The sequence below is a fragment of the Puma concolor genome, chromosome B3 (assembly GCF_028749965.1).
Source record: "Puma concolor isolate L17-30 chromosome B3, mPumCon1.1.hap2, whole genome shotgun sequence".
NCBI classification, from domain to species: Eukaryota; Metazoa; Chordata; class Mammalia; order Carnivora; family Felidae; genus Puma; species Puma concolor.
In genome coordinates, this window is record NC_141672.1 from 3829148 (window position 1) to 3852093 (window position 22946).

Here is a 22946-nt window from a genome sequence, read left to right on the forward strand (position 1 = left end):
AGATGGTAAATTTCACATCATGTGTATTTTACTACAATTAAAAATAATTATTGAAGGGGCACCCGGGTGGCTCAGCTTGTTAAGCACCTGACTTCGGCTCAGGTCATGATCTCGTGGTTCAGGAGTTCCAGCCCCGCGTCGGGCTCTGGGCTGACAGCTCAGATTCAGATTCTGTCTCCCTCTCTCTCTGCCTCTCCCCCAACCACAATCTGTCTCTCTTTCAAAAATAAACAAACATCGAAAAAAATTCTTTTTAACAATAATTATTAATAAATTTTTTTAAAGAAAAAAATTAAGAGGAGCCTACATGGCTCAGTTGGTTAAATGTCTGGCTCTTGATTTTGGCCCAGGTCATGGTCTCAAGGTTCGTGAGTTTGAGCCCCACCTCTTCCAACGAAGAGCCTGCTCAGGATATTCTCTCTCTCTCTCTCTCTCTCTCTCTCTCTCTCTCTCCCCCCCCACCCTCTGCCCCTCCCCTGCTTGTACACTCTCTTTCTCTCAAAATAAGTAAAACATTAAAAAGAATGAAAGAAAAAATTAATATACCCAGTATTGGAGATGTCTTAGAAAACAGGAACACTCCTATAATGTAGAAAAAAATCTATAAATTTAAAAAGTACATACCATCTGACCTACCAACCCCACTTCAATGATGTTCACTACAACACTGTTTAGAAATGCTTAACTATGAAACACCTGTATTATATGACCATTAAAAAAAAAAGTGTGTCAGGACTAACAGACACCCAGAACGTAGGAGATTTTATCTTGTACGTACCTATTGCTTTTTAGTTTAAAAGAACATGAACTATACGCGTATTATTTAGAGTGGCTAAAATCCAAAACACCGACACCACCAAATACTTACAAGGAACTCTCATTCACAGCTGGCAAAAATGCAAAACGGCACAGCCACTCCAGAAGACAGTCTTGCAATTTCTTACAAAATTAAACGTATTCTTTAACAAACAATCCAGCGATCCTGCTCCTTCGTGCTCACCCCGAGGAGCCGAAAACTTACGTCCACGCCAACACCTGCACATACATGTTTACAGCAGCTTCCTTCATAACTGCCCGAACTCGGAAGCCACCAAGACGTCCTTCAGCAGGTGAACGCGTAAACACACCACAGGCCGTCCAGACAGGGGAATGCTGTTCGGCGCTATGAAGAAATGAGCTACGGGCCAGGAAAAGACATGGAGGAAACTTAAATGCGTACTACTAAGTCAAAACAGCCACTCTGAAAAGACTCCACATTATAGGACCCCAACTCTCTGACATTCTGAGAGAGGCAAAGTTATGGAGACGGTAAAAAGGTCAGTAGTTGCCAAGAGTTAGGGGGTTGGGAGGGGACGCATAGGCAGAGCACAGAGAATTTTTAGGGCAGGGAAAGGATTTAGTACGATATTACAATAGTGAATACGTGTCACGATAACGTGTGCTGAAACCTACAGAACGCACAACACCAAGAGTGGATCCTGACGTAAACTATGAACTTTGGGTGACAACGATGTTATGAGCGTAGGTTCACCGATTACGACAAGTGCACCGCTCTGGTAGGGGATGGTGGGGGGTGGTGTGCACTGTGGGGGCAAAAGTATTTGGGAAAGCTTGGTGCTTTCTTCTTTTTTCAAAGTTTATTTACTTATTTTGAGAGAGAGAGAGAGAGAGAATATACATGGGGGAGGGGCAAAGAGCGAGGGAGAGGGAGAATCCCAAGTAAGCTCTGGGCTGTCAGCACAGGGCCTGACATGGGGCTCAATCCCACGAACCGTGAGATCATGACTTGAGCCAAAATCAAGAGTCGGACACTTAACCGACTAAGCCACCCAGGCACCCCAAATCTCTGTACTTTCTGATCAATTTGGATGTGAACCTAAAACTGCTCTAAACGTTACATATATTTTTGAAAATGAAAAGAATATAAAGAAATAACAAGAAATAATGCATTTGCCCCTTAGCCTAGGAACTCTACTTCTAGGGATTTATCCTCAAGAAATGAGAACATTCCCTACAGCTTCTTTAAAAAGCTTAAAAACCAAGCAACAGACTCTTTACTCTAGAGAACAAACTGACAGTTACCAGAGGGCAGGAATGGGGGCACGGTCAACTAGGTGATGGGGATCAAGCAGTGCACTTGTGGTGATGAGTGCCAAAAACTTAAAAAGATAAGTAAGTTTCAAAAAGAAAGAAGAGGGGCGCCTGGGTGGCGCAGTCGGTTGAGCGTCCGACTTCAGCCAGGTCACGATCTCGCGGTCCGGGAGTTCGAGCCCCGCGTCGGGCTCTGGGCTGATGGCTCGGAGCCTGGAGCCTGTTTCCGATTCTGTGTCTCCCTCTCTCTCTGCCCCTCCCCCGTTCATGCTCTGTCTCTCTCTGTCCCAAAAATAAATAAACGTTGAAAAAAAAAAAATTAAAAAAAAAAAAAAACAAAAAGAAAGAAGAAAGAAGAACTGAAATACTTCAAACATCCACTTATGGAATGAGGAAGTCACAGGAATGAAAGGGACAGTGCAAGTGTGGCACTGTAACACCGCCACATGGTGACAGGTGGCAGCTACACTCGTGAGCATAGCATACAGGGTTGTCGCATCACCGTGTTGTCCACCTGAAAACTAGTACAACGCTGTGTATCAACCACACTTCAGTTTTTTAGGAAAATCAAATTATGGGACACCCATACCTGTTATTTAAAAACTAGGCAATAGTAAATGTGTTGAGATAGAACAGAGTCCCAGATACACCATCAAGAACAAATTGTTGAACTCATACTTTGTGATAAAAAATTTATATATTAACTAACATGTATAAAAATATTAGGAAAAGCATATATATTATACACAGTGACTATGAGAGGGCGTTAAGTGTCTACACTATACATTCTGTATTGTTTGAAATTTTGACAACAGCATTTATTTTAATAACCACAAAATACTTTTGTAAACTTGCGGTACCCCTAAGAGGCACAGCTCTATCTAAACAGCCACTTGAGAAGAAAGAAAACACAAGAAAAACCAGGGATCTGCAGACATCCTTAGACGAGGGACACCTGCTAGCCATCTATACGTGTTCCAAATCTCCTATCTACACAGAGTCAGAATCAATGTTGGACAGCCAAGACTTTCACAGTCTTTGAAAATAAAGAAGAGGGGCGCCTGGGTGGCTCAGTCAGTTAAGCGTCCGACTTCGGCTCAGGTCACGATCTCACAGTCCGTGAGTTCAAGCCCCGCGTCGGGCTCTGGGCTGATGGCTCAGAGCCTGGAGCCTGCTTCTGATTTTGTGTCTCCCTCTCTCTCTGCCCCTCCCCCGTTCATGCTCTGTCTCTCTCTGTCTCAAAAAAAAAAAAAAAAAAAAAAAGTTAAAAAAAATTAAAAAAATTAAAAAAAAGAAAATAAAGAAGAAAGGAAAGTAGAAAAAACTTCTATTGTGACACTATACTGTGGAGAAGGGAGTTGCGGGGGAATGATAGGTGTGCAAACGGAAAAAATTATGTATACGTGTCTGCAATCACACTTCAATCACATTTTAAGGCCTATGATTAGATGACTAGCCAAGAACTAGATGATTCCCAAAGCTCCACAAGTGGGAGCCTACTAAGAGGAACCTAACTCACATCAAGATGCCACGTCATGTTCACATCCTCACACTTGAGCAGTTTGGCAAGTTCCCATTAACCCACATTCCATTCCTAGAGCTCTATCTTAAAAAAATACTAGAAACGCAATAAAAACAAACAAAAAACAAAAGAGGACAAAGCTCTAGGATTCAGTATTTTACTACAGCTTTCTTTTACAACAGGCAACAAATCTGAAACAATACACTTTCAACAGAAGGGTAGATACACTTCCATATCCATGTGATGACAGAATAGCGCATGGTTATCTCACAGTGTGGGAAAAGCTCCGGTCAATATTCGGGAAAATACAGAGACACAGACAAACCCACACATGGAGAAACACCATCATATCCCTTATAGGACAGAAGAGGAAACAAAGAGGACTGGAAAAAATCCCAGAGCATTTAACAACACTTATCTCTGGGTAATGAAATACTGTGTGAGCAGTTCCTTCTTTGTAAGTTTCTGTGTCTTCTGAACTTTCAACAATACGTGAATGTTAACTTGTATACTGGTTTTAAAAGTCATTTTAAAGGCTTACATTAAAACCACAAATTTATTTTAGGCAACAGCATTGTTTAAAAATCTACTAACTTTGGGGCAACTGGGTGGCTCAGTCGGTTATGCATCTGACTGGCTCAGGTCATGATCTCGTGGTTTGTGAGTTCGAGCTCTGCATCGGGCTCTGTGCTGACAGCTCAGAGCCTGGAGCCTGCTTTGGATTCTGTGTCTTCCTCTCTCTCTGCCCCTCTCCCAGTCACACTCTGTGTCTCTCTCTCTCTCTCAAAAATAAACATTAAAAAAATTTAAAAAAAAAAACAAAAAAATAAAAATCTACTAACTTCATATTCTTATCTTTTCTTCTAGGTCTAGAAAGAATGAGAAAATATAAAAATTAAATTCTGACTCCACAGATGTCAACAGGTAATACATGAGCAAAAGGCACTGATCAATGGTGAACTGAAGTAACAAAAGGACAGTGGCCGAAATACAGAACACAGAGACTTAATGAGCTCTCCCTGAGAGAGGCACTCAGAGCATGAACCAGCGTTCACGACCTCAGCAAACCTAGATAATGCTCAACCTCCTACTGTGTCAGTTTCCCAAACCTCTTTGACTTGTGAAACGCCAACTGTAAAACGGGGACAAAAACGTCCTCGAGTTATTGTGACGTGTGAATGCATTTAATGCAGTGCTTGGCACAAAGACTCAACAAATGCTCATGATTCTGGATATTCAGTTCTGGGCACCAACATTTCAAATGGACACTGTGACCAACTGTAACGTCTGGGAGCGCAAGAGACAGAGACACCCAAAGAGCCAATCGTCTAGAAAAAACCCAAAGCAACGAGGCAGGCTGAACTTGGACTAGGACGGTAGAGGAGGTGGGATGGCCGGAACATCCAAAAGACTCATCTGGAAGATTTCTGTAGCAGAGTTCAAGAAAACAAAGCTCTAAAAATTAGAGGGAGGAAGATTTCAGCTTTCTGTTAAAAAGAACATGTTCAAAAATGGAACTGATTGCTTTTTAAGTTAATGCAAGGGCTCAAAGGGGAAATAAACAAACAGGAAATACTTAAAACGTCCTCCCCAGCACAGCAAAGACATCAGAAATGCCAATACCCTTCCTTCTGCTATTCTGTTCTTCATTATAAACTCATTAAGCAGCAGCCTGATAGAGGCAAAATTAAGATACTCTTAAAATCAGATCAGACTGAGATTATTTTATTACTGCTAAATTCACCATTACTAAGAGTACTTGAACTTCCCGTGTTCCATGGAGGGTACTATACAAAAGAAAAGAAAAAGAAAGGGAAGGAAAAAAAAAAAAAAAAAAGATCCTTCTTGGTCAAAATTAAACATGTTTCTCTACCATATGAGCTCTCTGCACCCTGACTATGCTGACACGGATACCGAATACACAAGAAGAGATTATTTAATATGTATCATCTCTCACACTCATTTGGCAGTGGAAACCTATCAACACTTATTTTAATACCGGAAAACACACTTCGGGAAATCCTGATCAAAGCCTACGAATTTGAGCCTTCACTCACAATTTAACAGTTTCCCGATAACATTTAGCACTGGTGACTTTCCAAGTCCAACCCCATTTCAGAGCACTGACTCTTGTCAAAGACCCCTTTGAAAATCCAATGTCCTTTTTCTCCAGAAAAATGAACACATACCAAAAAAACTTTGCATGTGATTTCTAAGTTTACAAATCCCCATAAATTCTACCTATGAACCCCCACTGAAAAATTCTCCAAAAGGGGATTTAGTTTTTCTTCACCCTTAAGTTATGAAGAAAATAAAAACTTTGGGGTCGCCTGGGTGGCTCAGTCGGGTGAGTGTCCGACTTCAGCTCAGGTCATGATCTCACAGTTCGGTTCATGACTTTAAGCCCTGCGTCAGGCTTTCTGCCGCCAGCACAGAGCCCGCTTCGGATCCTTTGTCCCCGTCTCTCTCTGCCTCTCTCCAGCTTGTGCTCTCCCTTGCTCTCTCAAAAACAAATAAACATTAAAAAAAATTTTTTTAAAAGAAAAGAAAAAATTTGAAACTGCCAGAGACTTATGGCAATGTCTGATACAAAATTATTTTTGCTGATATTATTTGAGCAGAGGCAACAGAAAAGCTGAAAAAGCAAACTTTGAATATACACTTAATATTACTAGTAACTATAGGACCCCAACGCTCCCCAATAAAATCCAAAGTAGCTCAGTGTATTCATCCCAATACAACTTTAAACTCATAAAACAAAGAGTCAATTCACAAGTTCTTCTAGTTAAGTTGAAGTCTTACAGTATAAAGCCTGTTTCCAATGACATATTTTTGCCCTTTGAAACCCCTCCAATTAGAAATGTACGGATCTGTAAATTCCCAGCTGGGGGAGTTATACACCACGTTATAATTTCCTTTCCACTCTGAGCCTTTCCTCCTAGTTACTCCAGTATTAGCCTGTACAGCATTTTGGATAAAGTAAATTATGAAACCACTGGTTAAGAATTTTAAGCCCTGGGGCTCCTGGGTGACTCAGTCTGTTAAGCGTCCGACTCTTGATTTCAACTCAGGTCATGATCTCACAGTTTGTAAGATTGCGCCCTACATCGGGACTGACAGCACTGTGCTGACCGGAGCCTGCTTGGGATTCTCTCTCACCATCTCTCTCTCTCTCTCTCTCTCTCTCAGTCTGCCTCTCCCCTGCTCGCACTCTCTCTCAAAATAAATAAACATTAAGAAGAAAAAAAAAATATTTAAGTCCTTATGACAGGCCACAGTAAAGAAATGCACACTGTCCGGGGCGCCTGAGTGGCTCAGTCAGTTGAGCATCCGACTTCAGCTCAGGTCCTAATCTCACGGTTCTGCGAGTTCAGGCCCCACATTGGGCTGGCTGGTGTCATTGCAGAGCCCGCTTTGGCTCCTCTGTCCCCCTCTCTCTGCCCCTCCCCCGCTTGTGTGCTCTCAAAAATAAACATTTAAAAACAACAAAGAACAAAAAAACAACTTTGCTTTAAAGAAGAAAGGTGAAAAATGAAAGTGTTCTAAAACTTACGTTTTGCTTCTGATAGATTCTGATTAGGTGACCAGACCAGCATGCCAAGATTGTCTCGTTCTTGACTGCGTCTCGCTAGTTTGGCTTGGTAGAAATAAAAAAGAAAATTATTATAATTTAACAGACATAACAAGCGATGACTAACAGCACCATTCTGATCTTTTAATCCTCGGAACATCGTGACATCGCCCACCCTTTACTGAGACCTGCCCCAAGGAAACCTGCACCCTTACCGTCACAGGGTGAGGGGGGGCTCCGAGTCTGCCCAAACATGTCTACTTTTAAGTCTTTTACTGATTTAACAAACAGGTTTACTACTCTCACTTGCTTGGTGAGGAAACTCAACAGGTCATTTGGTAGAAGGAGGCGGAGACAGGACTGCATGGCTACAGTGCCCAGTGGTTAAACTGCTACACACTAGGATGCCCGGCCGTCAGACACGGGACACCCAGGATATCCGTATTCTTCCCGTGTGCTTTGAATACCCTTATCCTTCTCTGCCACAGTAACTTTTTAGGGACTTGACAACAGGAATCCAAAGATTCTTTTAACTACTTTATTAAAAAATAAGCATTAAAAATATTTAATCTGAAAGCAAACTAAAGTGCATTCAAATTCCTAAAACTCTAGGATACAAAATAGAAGACCAAAGGTTTACAAGTGCCAGGTGCTGAGCTGACATGTATAAATGGATTAACCACAAACAACAGTCATACACTACAACAGAGACATTTAATATGTTATCTTCAAAAAAAGTAGAATAAAATAAAATGTTATCTTCCAAAGGTACAGAGGACTCAAGACACAAGAGGCTTACTAATCTCACTAACCCTTGCACTGGGTAGGCCCAAACTCATTCATTCTAAAGGTATTATTCTTACCTTTTTGTTTGTTTGCTTAAATACATTCCTCTAAGGATATGAAAGTTATGGACTCTGCTCTCTAGAAAAAAATCCCAATGAAATAGAAACACACACACAAATATAAACACACTTTTAGAAGATTCATAAAGCCTGGTTTAAGAATTCTTGTCTTTATGACACTGCCAGGTATCTAATCTTTTACTTAATTTTATCTGTCAATGTGTTCTAGGTTTTATAAAGAAAGAATTCCTATACTTTCAGTAAAACCTACGGGGCAGTTACTTGAAAGAAAAATGACAGGGTGGTGGGAGGGAAAGAACCAGAGTGGACACTGGAAATCAGGCCAAGTGGGAACAGCGTGTGAAGGATACAGAGACAGGAAAAGGAGAAAAGAGATGCTCCCATTGGCCCCTGAGGACACCTTTTCATATGTATATAGCTCAGTGTTACTGCTACACATAATCTAAAAATGAAATACAATCAACAAAGATGAGGACCCCACATGGAATACAGTCTTGCTGTATTTTATTTATTTTTATTTTTATTTTTTTAATTTTTTTTTAACGTTTATTTATTTTTGAGTCAGAGAGAGACAGAGCATGAACGGGGGAGGGTCAGAGAGAGAGGGAGACACAGAATCTGAAACAGGCTCCAGGCTCTGAGCCATCAGCACAGAGCCTGACGCGGGGCTTGAACTCACGAACCGCGAGATCGTGACCTGAGCCGAAGTCGGACGCTTAACCGACTGAGCCACCCAGGCGCCCCAATCTTGCTGTATTTTAAATAAAAATCAGAAGTCAAACAGAAATAAAAGGAATCCGCATTGGAAAAGCAGAATTAAAATGGTTTTATTCACAGATGATCATTTGTGTAGACAATCTACAGAATCTACAAAAAGTTACTCAAAAAATGAGTTTTAGCGAAGTTGTAGGAAATGAGATCGATAGTTTTAAAAAAAGGTAAAAATCAAAATAGTTAATAAAAATCAAAATTAAAGAATATCTCTTTCAGGGGTACTTGAGTGGCTCAATCAGTTAAGTGTCTGGCTCTTGACTTCAGCTCAGGTCACAATCTCACGGTTTGTGAGTTTGAGCCACATCAGGCTCTGTGCTGACAGCTCAGGGCCTGGAGCCTGCTTCGGATTCTGTGTCTCCCTCCCTCTCTGCCCCTTCCCCACTTGTGCTATCCTTCTCTCTCTCTCTCTCTCTCTCAAAATATAAACAAACATTAAAAAAAAAAAAAAGGAACAAACTGGAAAATCCACCTGAATCAAACTAATTATAAAGATTCAGTAATTAAGACGGTGTGTGGTCCTGGCACACAGGGAAATAAATTAACATAACAGGAGTCCAAAAACAGAACCGCACATATAGGACCAACTAATTTTCCTTCCACAAACGTGCAAAGGCAAAATTCAATGGAGAAAAAGAATCTGTTCAACAAACGATGCTGGAACAAGTGGATATTCATATTAAAAAACAAAACAAAACAAAACAAAACAGGGGCGCCTGGGTGGCTCAGTTGGTCAAGCATCCATCCGACTCCTGATTTTAGCTCAGGTCATGATCTCACAGTCGGTGGGATCTTTGTCGGGCTCTGCGTTGACAGCGCAGAGCCCGCTTGGGGTTCTTTCCCTCTCTCTCTCTCTTCTCCTCCCCCTTTCTTTCTCTCTCTCTCTCTCAAAATAAACATTTAAAAAAAATCAAATGGATCCATACCTTACATATACAAATATACAAAAATTAACTGAAAACTGATGACAGAACTAAACGTGAAGCCAGAAGTTATAAAACTACTAGAAGAAAACATGAAAAAATCTTTTGAACTTAGGTTGAAAAAGTTCTTAGATACAACACCAAAAGCACAATCCATAAAGGAAAAGATTCATAAATTGGACTTTATCCAAAGTAAGAACTTCTACTCGTCAAATGACCCATTTAAGGAAAAAAAAAGCCAAGCCAAAGACTGAGGAAATAATTACAAATCACATATCTGATAAGGCCTTGTATCCAGAATCTATAAAGAACCCTCGGAACTCAACACAAAGAAATAATCATATTGTTAAAAAATGGGCAAAATAATACAGAGAAAGACAAATACCATATGCTTTCACTCTTATGTGGATCCTGAGAAACTTAACAGGAACCCATGGGGGAGGGGAAGGGGGGAAAAAAAAAAAGAGAGAGGTTAGAGTGGGAGAGAGCCAAAGCATAAGAGACTCTTAAAAAATGAGAACAAACTGAGGGCTGATAGGGGGTGGGGGGGGGGAAGGGTGGGTGATGGGTACTGAAGAGGGCATTTTTGGATGAGCACTGGGCATTGTATGGAAACCAATTTGACAATAAATTTCATATATTTAAAAAAACACGGGCAAAAGATTTGAATAAACATGCCTCCAAAGAAAGTATAAGGATAGCAAATAAGCACATGGAATGTAAAGCTATTAAAAATCAGTAGTCATTAGAGAAAGGCAAATTATTTTTCTTTCAAAATTTTATTTCAATTTGTTAATTAACATACAGGGCAATATTGATTTCAGGAGTAGAATTCAGTGATTCATCACTTACATACAACCCCCAGTGCTCATAACAGGTGCCCTCCTTAATACCCATCACCCATCTAACTAACCCATCCCCCACCCACGTCCCTCCATCAATCCTCAGTTTGTTCTCTAAGAGTCTCTTATGGTTTATTTAGCTCTCTCTTTTTTCTTTTCTCCTTCTCATATGTTCATCTGCTTTGTTTCTTAAATTCCAGGTGAGTGAAATCATATGGTTATTTCTCTGATTTATTTTGCTTATTAGCATAGTACAGTCTAGCTCCACCCACATCATTGCAAATGGCAAGACTTCATTATTTTTGATGGCTGAGCAATATTCCATTACACACACACACACACACACACACACACACACACACACACCACCTTCTTTATCCATTCATCAGTGGATGGACATCTGGGCTTTTTCCATAGTTTGGCTATTGCTGGTAATGAAGAAACGCTAATTAAAACGATTCAAGATACCAAAACATACCTATAAAAAGTAGAAAATTAAAAAGACTAACAATACAAAGGTTTGGCAATAATGTGGAGAAACTAGAACTTTCATGTACTGTTGGTCAGAATGTAAAATGGTGCCATCACTTTGTGGGGGAGGGGATCTGGTAATTTCATAACTAAAATTGTGGTATAGCCACTCAATGGAATAATTTTTCTCAGCAATTTTTCTTTTAAAAAAAAAGAACTATTTAAATATACATAAATGAATCTCAATTATGCTGAGTGAAAGAGTTAAAGGAAGGGCTAGAAAGAATTCTGTAGTGCTGGACAGGTTTGATGTGTAATAGTACAAGCTCATAGTTTTCAATGTCCCCTGAGAGAGCATTGATGCAATGACAGTCCAGCAATAATGAGGACATGAGCACACCTAGCTCCCAGATCTCGATTCTAAACACCATTCTCCAATAAAAGAAACCAGGTCTCCTTGGAGAAATGGTTGATTCCAGGACTATGACAGGAAATCTACAAGAGGACCATGAAATATCTTGTTATGCCAGGAGGTAAAAAAGTGTTCAAAGAATGATGGGATCTGCCTCCTCCCTGGCCAAATCTAAAAACAATGTAAGCAAAAATAAATAAATGACAGCAATAAAATAACAACCTGTGAGTCCATATTAATATAAAACAAAAGGACAGATTAAAAAGGGAAGTCAAATGAGGCCAGAACAACCAGGTCAAAGTTGGAAGATTCACACCACTCGCTATTAAGTCTTAATGTATAAAGGAATAGTAATCAAGACAGTGTGGTATTGGCAAAACACAGGTACACAGATCAATGAACAGAAGGCAGACCAGAAATAGACTCATATAAATATGGTCAACTGATTTGTAACAGAGGTGCAAAAAAGCAATTCGATGGAGAAAGGATTCAATTCAATACCCTTTCAACAAAGAGGATTTTTCACAACTGGATCTCCATATGCAAAAAAAAAAAAAAAAAAAAAGTGAATCTGGGGATGCCTGGGTGGCTCAGTTGGTTGGTTAAGTGTCCAACTTTTGGCTGAGGTCATGATCTCATGGTTCCTGAGATGGAGCCCCGCATAGAGCTCTGTGCTGACAGCACAGAGCCTGCTTAGGATTCTCTCTTGCCCTCTCTCTGCACCTCCCCTGCTTGTACTGTCTCTATCTCTCTCAAAATAAACAAACATTAGAGGAAAAAAAAAAGTGAACCTCAACCTATTCCTCACACCTTAGAAGAATTTTATTCAAAATGGATCTCATATATAAAAGTAAAACCTAACATGATAAATTTTTTAGGAAAAAAAAATGAGAAAATCTTCATGAACTTGGTTCAGGAAAAGAGGTCTTAGATATGACACCGTAAGTGCAATCTATAAAAGTTTAAAAAATGGTAAATTGAGCTTAATCAAAACCTTGAAACTTCTGCTCTACAAAAGAAACTGTAAGAGACACTGTAGACTGTGAGAAAACATTTACAAATCACATATCTGACAAAGAACTTGTATCCAAAATGTATAAAGAACTTCAAAAATGCAGTGAGAAAATAACCCACTTTCCAAACAATGGGCAAAAAATCTGAACAACTACTTCACCAGTGGAAAATATACAGATGGTATGTAAGCACATGAAAAAATGCTCGAGATCATTAGCCATTAGGAAAATGCAAATTAAAGCCACAATGAGAAATTAACACATACTCTATTAGAATATCTAAAATAAAAGAAATGGACAATACCAAGCACTGACTAGAATGGAATATCTGAAACTCTCATACAGTGCTAGTGTAAATGCAAAATAAAATGACAAAGCCAGTCAGGAAAAGTTTTGCAGTTTTTATAAAGATGCAATGGTATTTAAAAAATTACTGACCCAACAATCAATCACATTCTTAGGTACATACCCTACAGAATTGACGTATGTTCACAATAAAACTTGTATACGGTATTTACAGCAGCTTTATTCACAACTGGTAAAAACTAGCAAGGTGGGGGAGGGGACCCAAATGTCCTTCAAAAAGTAAATGGATAAACTGTGGAGCATCCACACATGGAATACTGAACAGCAATAAAAAATACACTACTGATATATGGCCTTATCTCCAATTCATCATATTCAGTGAAAGAATCAGGTCTCCAAAGGTTACATATAATATGATTCCATTTATATAACATTCTGGAAAGGCAAAACTATGGAAAAAGATCATTGTTCCAGGGGTTAGAAGTACGAGGAAGGCTAAGAACTGTCCAAGGTAATTTTCTCAAGAGATTAAACTGTTTTGTATCCCAATTATGGTGGTGGTGATGTGAAACTATGCTCGTCTTAACACTCACAAATATGTACACCAAAAACTAATCCATTTTGCTGAGTGTAAACTAAAGAAATAAATATGATGAAAACAAAGCAATGTCATTAATTTCTGGATAGATACTGATGTCTGCTAAGGGTGCTAACTCTGAAGCTGCTCTCTTTGTTTAAAGTTGATTGCCAAGTTTTATAAACCTTACAAAATAAAGCCAGACTTGGACATGTGGGTGGCTCAATCAGTTAAGGCTCTGACTCTTGATTCTGGCTCAGGTCATGATCTCAGGGTTGTGGGCTTGAGTCCTGTGTTGGGCTCCACAATGGGCATGGAGCCTGCTTAAGATATATATACATATATTCACTCATTCATTCATTCATTCATTCATTCATTCATTCTCTCTCTCTCCCCCCCCCCAACCCCCAACCTCCACTCACACACTCTCCCTAAAAAAGATAAAATAATAAGCCCAGACCTGACTGAAAGTAGAAGGTAACTGAAATTACAAATGCCCGTGAAGGGGAAGAAAAAAGAGAATTCACACTAGTAGTGAAAATGTCCATTTGTACAACCCCTTTAGAGAGAAAACTGGCAATGTGTGATAAAATAGAAGTGTGGATACCCTGCAACACAGCAATCCATATCTAGGTAGAATATATATAGTAACAATTTTTTCAAAACTGCAGGTCAGACCTACTGAAGTTAACCTATTGGGTCCTAATCAGAATTTGTTTTCAAAGAATTAAGAATAGAAAGCATCAGCATGTTGCTTCATTATGTCCATAAACTTTGGTGAAGATTTCTTACACATACACACACATACCCCTACTGGTTTGGTTCTCTGGAGAACTCTGATATGGACTGTCACCACAGGCTTGATTATGGTTCTGAAATATAGGAAAATTTTAAAGGTCTATCAACAGGAATTGGCTAAGTCATAGTTAGATGCAGTCAAAGGAACTAAATACAGAATATAAAATTCATCAGATATACAGATATCAATAATTTTGATTATAAAAAGTGATTATAAAAAGTTAAATATATAATACCACAATGTAAATATTAAAAATATAAACACGACGCTACATGTTATGAGGGGTATATACATTTAAAGTATAAAATCTGCATGATAAAAATATTTAAAAATCAGGTAACGGCCACTCTAAGAGTGTGATCTTGCTTTGGCTAGTTATATGTAATGCTTCATTGCTTTCCGCAAATCTGGGTGGTCGGGAGGCAAATATTTTCTGAGTTTTTATGTCGAAAATTGTGCAACATTTTGTGAAATGGCTTTTTAAAAAGTCTTCATTGTGTGACATGATGTTACCTAACACAGTGCTGATGTTCCAACTGGAAATCATCTTGTCCCGCACTAAGGGGAAAATACTCTTGGCATATTTTCTGTTCTGCCCCGAAACTGAATTAGTTCTCATTCCCTAAGGCTTACTGCATTTGTTAACTGCTTGAGACCAGAGCATCAATTTACATTTATATTTTACATTCTCCCAGGAGTACTAGGGTTCCAATTCCTGCTCATCCTCTCTAACACTTGTTATTATTTGACTTTCTGATTCTAGCCAGGGAGTATGAAGTAGGGTCTCATTGTAGTTTTGATCTGCATTTCTCTGATGACTAATGATATGGAGTATGCTTGATATGCTTATTGGTCACGTATGTATAATCCTTGGAGAAATATCCATCCAAGTCTTTCACCCGTTTGTAAAATGGATTATTTGTCTAGAATGATGGGAATATAAAACTGCATGGTACAGCCACTTTGAGAGACAGTCTAGCAGTGCTTCTAAGGGTTAAATACAGTTAGCATATAACCTAGCAATTCCATTCCTAGGTATACAACCCAGAAAAATGAAAACATATACCCACATGAAAACTCATATAATGGGGCGCCTGGGTGGCTCAGTCAGTTGAGCATCCGACTTCAGCTCAGGTCATGATCTCACACTCCGTGAGTTTGAGCCCCGCGTCGGGCTCTGTGCTGACAGCTCAGAGCCTGGAGCCCACTTCAGATTCTGTGTCTCCCCCTCTCTCTGTCCCTCCCCTGTTCATGCTCTGTCTCTCTCGGTCTCAAACAAAACAAAACAAAACAAAACAAAACTCATATACCAATGTTCACAGCACCATTGTTCACAACAGCCAAAAGGTGATAATGATCCAAATGTCCATGGACCAATGAATGGGCACATATTTGACTCTTGAAAAACAAGGGGGGTTAGGGGTGCTAATCTCCCACGCAAAAATTTGGGTATAACTTTGACTCCCTCCAAACCTAACTACTTGTAGCCCCCTATTGACTGGAAGTCTTACTGATAATCTAAACAGTTAACACATAGTTTGTATGTTGTGTGTAATACACACACACACACACACACACACACACACACACTATATTCTGACAATAATGTATGTAAGCTAGAGAAAGAAATTATCAATAAGAAAACCCTAAGGAGAAATATTTACAGTACTGTAAAAAAAAAAAAAAATCCTCATATAAGTGGGTGTGTGCAGTTCAAACCCATGCTGTTTCAAGGGTCAACTGCATAGTATATCTATATGATGGAATATTATGCTGCCATAAAAAAGAATGTAGTACTAATCCATGCTCAGTATGGAGGAAACCTGAAAACATTATGCTAGGTGAGAGCAGCTAGTCACAAAAACCCCACATACCGTATAATCCCACTCATACGAAATGTCCCGAATAGGCAACTCTACAGATCAATGACTGCCAGAAGGTGTACGATACTTGGGAGAAATGGGGAATGATGGGGTTTCTTTGTGGGATGAGAATGGTCTAAAATGGACTGCAGTGAGGGGCGCCTGGGTGGCGCAGTTGGTTAAGCATCCGACTTCAGCCAGGTCACGATCTCGCGGTCCGTGAGTTCGAGCCCCGCGTCGGGCTCTGGGCTGATGGCTCAGAGCCTGGAGCCTGCTTCTGACTCTGTGTCTCCCTCTCTCTCTGCCCCTCCCCCGTTCATGCTCTGTCTCTCTCTGTCCCAAAAATAAATAAAAAACGTTGGAAAAAAAAATTTTTTTTAATAAAATGGACTGCAGTGATGTTGCACAATTCTGTGAAAATACTGAAAACCACTGAATTGTATATTTTAAACAAGTGAACTGTATGTACATCTTTTTTGTGAATTAGATCTCAATAAAGCTATTATAAAAAAAACAAGTGAGAATTCTTGTTTAGTTGCTTTTAGCATATGTATTTCTTTGCCAATAAATGAATTAAAAAGTAAAAATACAAACTGTAGGTACAACAAACCACCGTGCAAATTTAAAGAGTGGCTAACTCAAGGGAAGAGGTGAGGCACTGGATTGGGAGGAAAAATGGGATTTGTGTTTGGCTCCATATATTTCCTTACTGTTTGGATTTTTTATCATAAAAATGCATCCCAGTACTGCGTCTGCAGTCACGTTTTCTTTTAAAGAAAAACATTAAGGAAATTCATGTAAATTCAAGAACTCTGGACTCAACAGGGACATCTGTTATCATGGAAATAAAGTAAAGAAAGCAGTATCACACTCAGTTTCAGTTAAAAAATAAGTGGGCAATAAAGAAACAACTTTAAAAACCTGTAACTAGGAGCGCCTGGGTGGCTCAGTCAGTTAAGTGTCCAACTCTTGATTCTGGCTCAGGTCATGATCTCACTATCCTGAGATCGAGCCCCACATCAGGCTCCACACTGAGCATGAAGCCTGCTTGGGTTTCTCTCTCACTCTGCCCCTTCCTGCTTGCACATGTGCTCTCTCTCTCTAACAAAACAAAACAAAACAAAACAGAACAAAACAAAACAAAACCCCTGTAACTATAAACCAAGATTATCCCCTTTTTACACTCCTTGGCCTAGCAGAAGTGGGAGGAAAGCTAACTTTCCTGGAGGATTAAGCTCTCAGATTGCCACAATAAGATCAACCAAGATGATCTCACATTCAAAGACGACAAATACTCAAAAAAAAAAAAAAAAAAAAAGTACTATTAGTGAGAGTTTGTAGATACTGTAATTAACAAATACAGAATTATAAATACATATGAAATGTTTAAGGAAACAGAAGTTGGAATGAGTAAGCAACAAAACACCATCAAATGGGGCACCTGGGTGGCTCAGCTGGTTAAGCGTCTGATACTTGCTTTTGGCTCAGGTCACGACCTCAAGTTTTCATGAGTTCGAGCCCCCACACCCGGCTCTGCGCCGGCAGCGGGGAGCCTACGTGGAATCCTCTCTGCCCTTCTCTCTCTGCCCCTCCCCCACTCATGCTGTCTCTGTCTCTCTCAAAATAAATGAATAAACTGAAAAAATAAAAAAGCATTAAAAAAATTACAAGATTTTAAAAAGAACCAGCTAGTACTTTAAAAAAAGAAAAATCATCCAAACAAAAAACTCAATGAATTAATAAAGTAGCAGGGAAGATGAAGTTGAAGAGCTATAAAATCTAAAATATTATTCATAATACAACACAGAGATAAAACCGTACGTATGAAAGACAGGTTAAGAGTTGTGGAGGACGGGGCGCCTGGGTGGCGCAGTCGGTTAAGCGTCCGACTTCAGTCAGGTCACGATCTCGCGGTCCGTGAGTTCGAGCCCCGCGTCAGGCTCTGGGCTGATGGCTCAGAGCCTGGAGCCTGTTTCTGATTCTGTGTCTCCCTCTCTCTCTGCCCCTCCCCTGTTCATGCTCTGTCTCTCTCTGTCCCCAAAATAAATAAACGTTGAAAAAACAAATTAAAAAAAAAAAAAAAGAGTTGTGGAGGATGGAAAAAGATTAGCCTATGTCTAATCAAGGTCCCCCCAAAAGGAACAGATATCAGGGGGTAATATTTGAAGCAATAAAACCTAATAATGTTATAGATATGATGAAAGACATGAATCCACAGACATAGGAAGCATGTCTACCGAGCACGATGAATAAGAAGAAAACCAGACCTGAGTCCCATTATGGTAAAATTAAAGTATTCCAGAGACAAAAAGGGAAATTTTAAAAATTTTCTGAAACAATGTCTTATAAAATTGGGCTTTAAACTACCTTATTAGCTAGCAATTCAATTCCTATATATTTACTCAAGAGAAATATTTACCCACAAAAAGAATGTTATTTCATAACAGCCAAAAACTAGCAACAACCCAGGTGTCCATCAACAGGTGCCGAATAGAGGCACAATCACACAAAGGAATGCTACACACAGAAATAAAAAGGGACAAACTGCTGATACAAGCAACCACATGAATTAGAAACAAAATGAAGAGCAAAAAAAAATACAAAACAAAATAAAACAAAAATAACCCAGACACTAAAGAATGTATGCTGTGTAAGTGTATTCATATGAAATCCATATTAATATGAAGAGTAAAATCCGTTATGCGGTGGCAGAAATGAGAGTAGATGGTAGAGAAGGGTGGTAACTGGCAGAGGGTCCAGGAGAACTAGGTGTGCCAATGGAAATGTTCTTCCCTTTGTCTGACATGTTAGATACGTAGGAACATACAACAGTCAAATCTCACTTAACACTTAAGATCTATGCATTTCATTGTGTGTCAATTATACCTAAAAAAAAAAAAAAAAATCTTTAGTAAAGGTTGATATGAATTTTAAAAGTCTGAGAGAAAAAGATCACCTACAAATAAAATGACAGACTGACAGTAAATTCCCCAAAACACCAAAAGCCAGATAGAGTGGAATATCTTTCAAGTGCTAAGAGGCAATCTTAAGAACATATCTTGCAAAACTCTCAGAAATATGGGCAAACTACAAATGTTCTCACATACACAACAACTTTGGGACATTTTTACCTTTTGCTCAGGGGAAAAAAAAAAATCCTGAAAGGAAGGTTGATATTCAAAGAAGAAATGGTAAGTAAACAAGACTTTTGTAAACAATGCCTATAAAAAATAAAAATAATGTCCAATTTAGGGGGTTTTGCAAAAGAACAGAACTATAATTCTGGAGATTAACACCACATAACTGAGGGGTAGTGAATCAAAGCTGAGCCATTCTAAAGATGAAAGATTAACTTTAGATTTTTAACTTTATACATTTTGAGAGAGAAAGAGAGTGTGTGTAAGCAGGAGAGGGGCAAAGGGAGAGGGAGAATCCCAAACTGGCTCCACGCTAATGAACCCCGTTAAGACTGTGACCTGAGGGGCACCTGGGTGGCTCAGTCGGTTAAGCATCTGACTTCAGTTCAGATCATGATCTCGTGGTTTGTAAGTTTGGGCCCTGCATCAGGCTCTGTGCTGACCACTCAGAGCCTGGAGCCACCTTCTCTCTCTGCCTCTCCCATGCTCACGCTCTTTCTCTCTCTCTCAAATAAATAAACATTTTTAAAAATTGGAAAAAAAAAACAAAAAAAAAGACTGTGACCCGAGCCGAAATCGAGAGTCGGACGTTTAAGTGACTGAGCCACCCAGGCACCCCAACTTTAGATGTTAAATTAAGTGCGTACAGTAAAACTTCAAGAATAATTACTAAAAGTTAGTGTATATAAACTTCTAAACCAGTACAAAACAGAAAAATGAAAGACACCTTAACAAAATAAAACTTAAGAGTAGGACAAAGGAAAGTTAAATGACACAATTGTAATTTTATATGGTCCTAATGAAGAAGCATCAAAATAAACATGGTAAAAATTGATGGACAAATGGGAAGTTGACAAATACATCATCATACTGGGAGATTAATACATCTGTTGACAGTCCAAACAAAAATTAAAAGATACCTAAGACCTAAACAAGTGAACAATTTTTATTTATTGGACATACTTTGAAGCTGCATCTAAAAATTAAATAAAGTCTTCTCAAGCAAATTTTACAAAAATGACCATGTACAAGGCCATAAAGCTACTCTAAACACATTTCAAAGAATAGGTAGAATATAGACTACACTGTGTAAACCACAATGCAATTAAAAGTCAATAATTATGGGAATGCAAGCTGGTGCAGCCACTCTGGAAAACAGCATGGAGATTCCTCAAAAAACTAAAAATAGAACTACCCTACGACCCAGCAATTGCACTACTAGGCATTTATCCAAGGGATACAGGTGTGCTGTTTCGAAGGGGCACATGCACCCCCATGTTTACAGCAGCCCTATCGACAATAGCCAAAGTCTGGAAAGAGCCCAAATGTCCACCTATGGATGAATGGATAAAGAAGATGTGGTGTGTGTGTGTGTGTATATATATATATATGTATATGTGTGTATATATATATATATATACACATATACATATATATATGTATATGTATATGTGTATATATATATATACACATATACATATACATATATATATATATATATATATATATATATATATATATATACATACATACATACCCACACACCATGGAGTATTACTCGGCAATCAAAAAGAATGAAATCTTGCCATCTGCAACTATGTGGATGGAACTGGAGGGTATTATGCTAAGTGAAATTAGTCAGAGAAAGACAAAAATCATAGGACTTCACTCATGAGGACTTTAAGAGACAAAACAGCTGAACATAAGGGAAGGGAAACAAAAATAATATAACAACAGGGAGAAGGACAAAACAGAAGAGACTCATAAATATGGAGAACAAACTGAGGGTTACAGGAGGAGTTGTGGGAGGGGGGAGGGCTAAGTGGGTAAGGGGAAATAAGGAATCTACTCCTGAAATCATTGTTTCACTATATGCTAACTAATTTGGATGTAAATTTTTAAAACTAAAAAATTAAATTAAAAAAAGTCAGTATTAAAAGATAAACCAAAAACCATATATTCAGAAAAGATAAAATACTCTTAACATAATCCTGGGTCAAGGAAGAAATCTTGACAAAAAAAATTAAAGTGACTTAAAACTGAATAACAGACACTATAAACTTATGGGAACCAATGGAAGAGGTTAACTTACCAAAAAAGTTTACAGCGTGAAATGCTTATAATAAATTATAGAGGCTAAGAATTACTTTGCTAAGCATCCAACTTAAGAACATGAAAAGAACAATAAAATAAATCCAAGGAAAGGAAGACAGCAGAGAGCAGAAATTAATGAAATAGAAAACCAGGCTATCAAGAGAGGATTAACAAAAACCAAGGCTGGTATCTAGAAAAAGCAGATATAATAGACTAATATCAGCAGAATTAGAGAAGGTACAAATAATTTTAGCAATCACAAAAGTGGATATAATTCTAAACCCATTAGAAATTAAGGATAAAAACATTATAAACAATATTCTGCCCAAATCTGTGAATTAAGGCAAAAGGACTGTTTTTGTAGGACACAATATATGCATTATCCTCTTGGTAATAGGAGCAACTGTTAAAAAGGCAATGCTCTAGGGGCACCCGGCTGGCTCAGCCCAAGGAGCATGTGACTCTTGATCCTTGGGGTTTGAACCCCATGTTGGGTATAGAGACTACAAATAAACAAACAAAAACGAACAAACCCAGAATAGGATAGATTATTATTCATCAGTAGGAATCAATAAAATAATAAAGGAATACAAGGGGTGCCTGGGTGGCTCAGTTGCTCACGGTTCGTGGGTTCGAGCCCCACATCAGACTCTGTGCTGACAGCTCAGAGCCTGGAGCCCGCTTTGGATTCTGTGTCTTCCTCTCTCTCTCTGCCCCTCCCCTGCTCATTCTCTCATTCTCTCTCTCTCTCTCTCTCTCAAAAATAAACATTACAAAAAATTTTTTTAATTATTTAATTTTTAATTATTTAATTAAATAAACATTTAATTATTTATTAAATAAATAAAAATAACATTAAAAAATTTTTTTTGATTGGTAAATTCAGAGTGCCTGGGCAGCTCAGTTGGTTAAGCATCCAACTCTTGGTTTCAACTCAGGGCATAATCTCATGGTTCATGAGATTCATGAGTTTGAGCCCCGTTTTGGGCTCTGCATGGACAGTGAGGAACCTGCTTGGGATTCTCTCTCCCTCTCTCCGCCACTCTCCCTGCTCACTTGCGTGTTCGCTCTCTCTCTCTCTCACAAAATAAACACTTTAAAAATAAAATAAAATTTGGTAAATGCTTATTCTTAAATGTACCAACTGGCCATCATACTTTCACTATATCCCGAGAAACTATACATCCTTAGGTTTAACCTGTGTTAAATTTAGGTTAGGAACCAAAAATCATTTTGTGATCCAAACTTTTGGTTTCTCATTTTGGGCAGCCAGAAAGAAATGCAAAGCAATCTGTACAGCGATACAAGTTTACCATTACTACGACCGCTATAACTAACATATATACTCACTTATGATGTACCAGGTGCTATGCACTTTTACATGTATTAGCTCATTTAATCTTCTTAACAACCCTATGAGGCAGGTACTATCACTATCCCCATTTTACATAGTAGAAAATTAAGGCATAGAGAGTTGAAGTAACTTGTCCAAGATCTCACCCACAAGGAGGAGATTCCAGGGCCCATTGTGTTAACCATTATATACATATACTGCCTAGATTTTAGAGACACCATAAATTATCAGAAGTATAAAGACATATCAAAAGCTAAAGTACATTTTTTTCACCTCACAGTATTATCCTATTAATTACCTTAACATTTAAAAACTGACAACAGTTTGTCCTCTAA

General features: G+C 38.7%; 1 protein-coding gene across 2 annotated transcripts in view; it reads right to left on the reverse strand.

The window, feature by feature from the left end:
* RCOR1 (REST corepressor 1) overlaps window positions 1–22946 on the reverse strand; it is a 132414-nt gene that overhangs the window by 44971 nt on the left and 64497 nt on the right. For both annotated transcript variants that reach the window (XM_086708760.1, XM_086708761.1), the window contains exon 3: window positions 7167–7250. In XM_086708760.1, the coding sequence (XP_086564886.1) occupies window positions 7167–7250 (84 nt within the window). The remainder of the gene's footprint in view (window positions 1–7166; window positions 7251–22946) is intronic.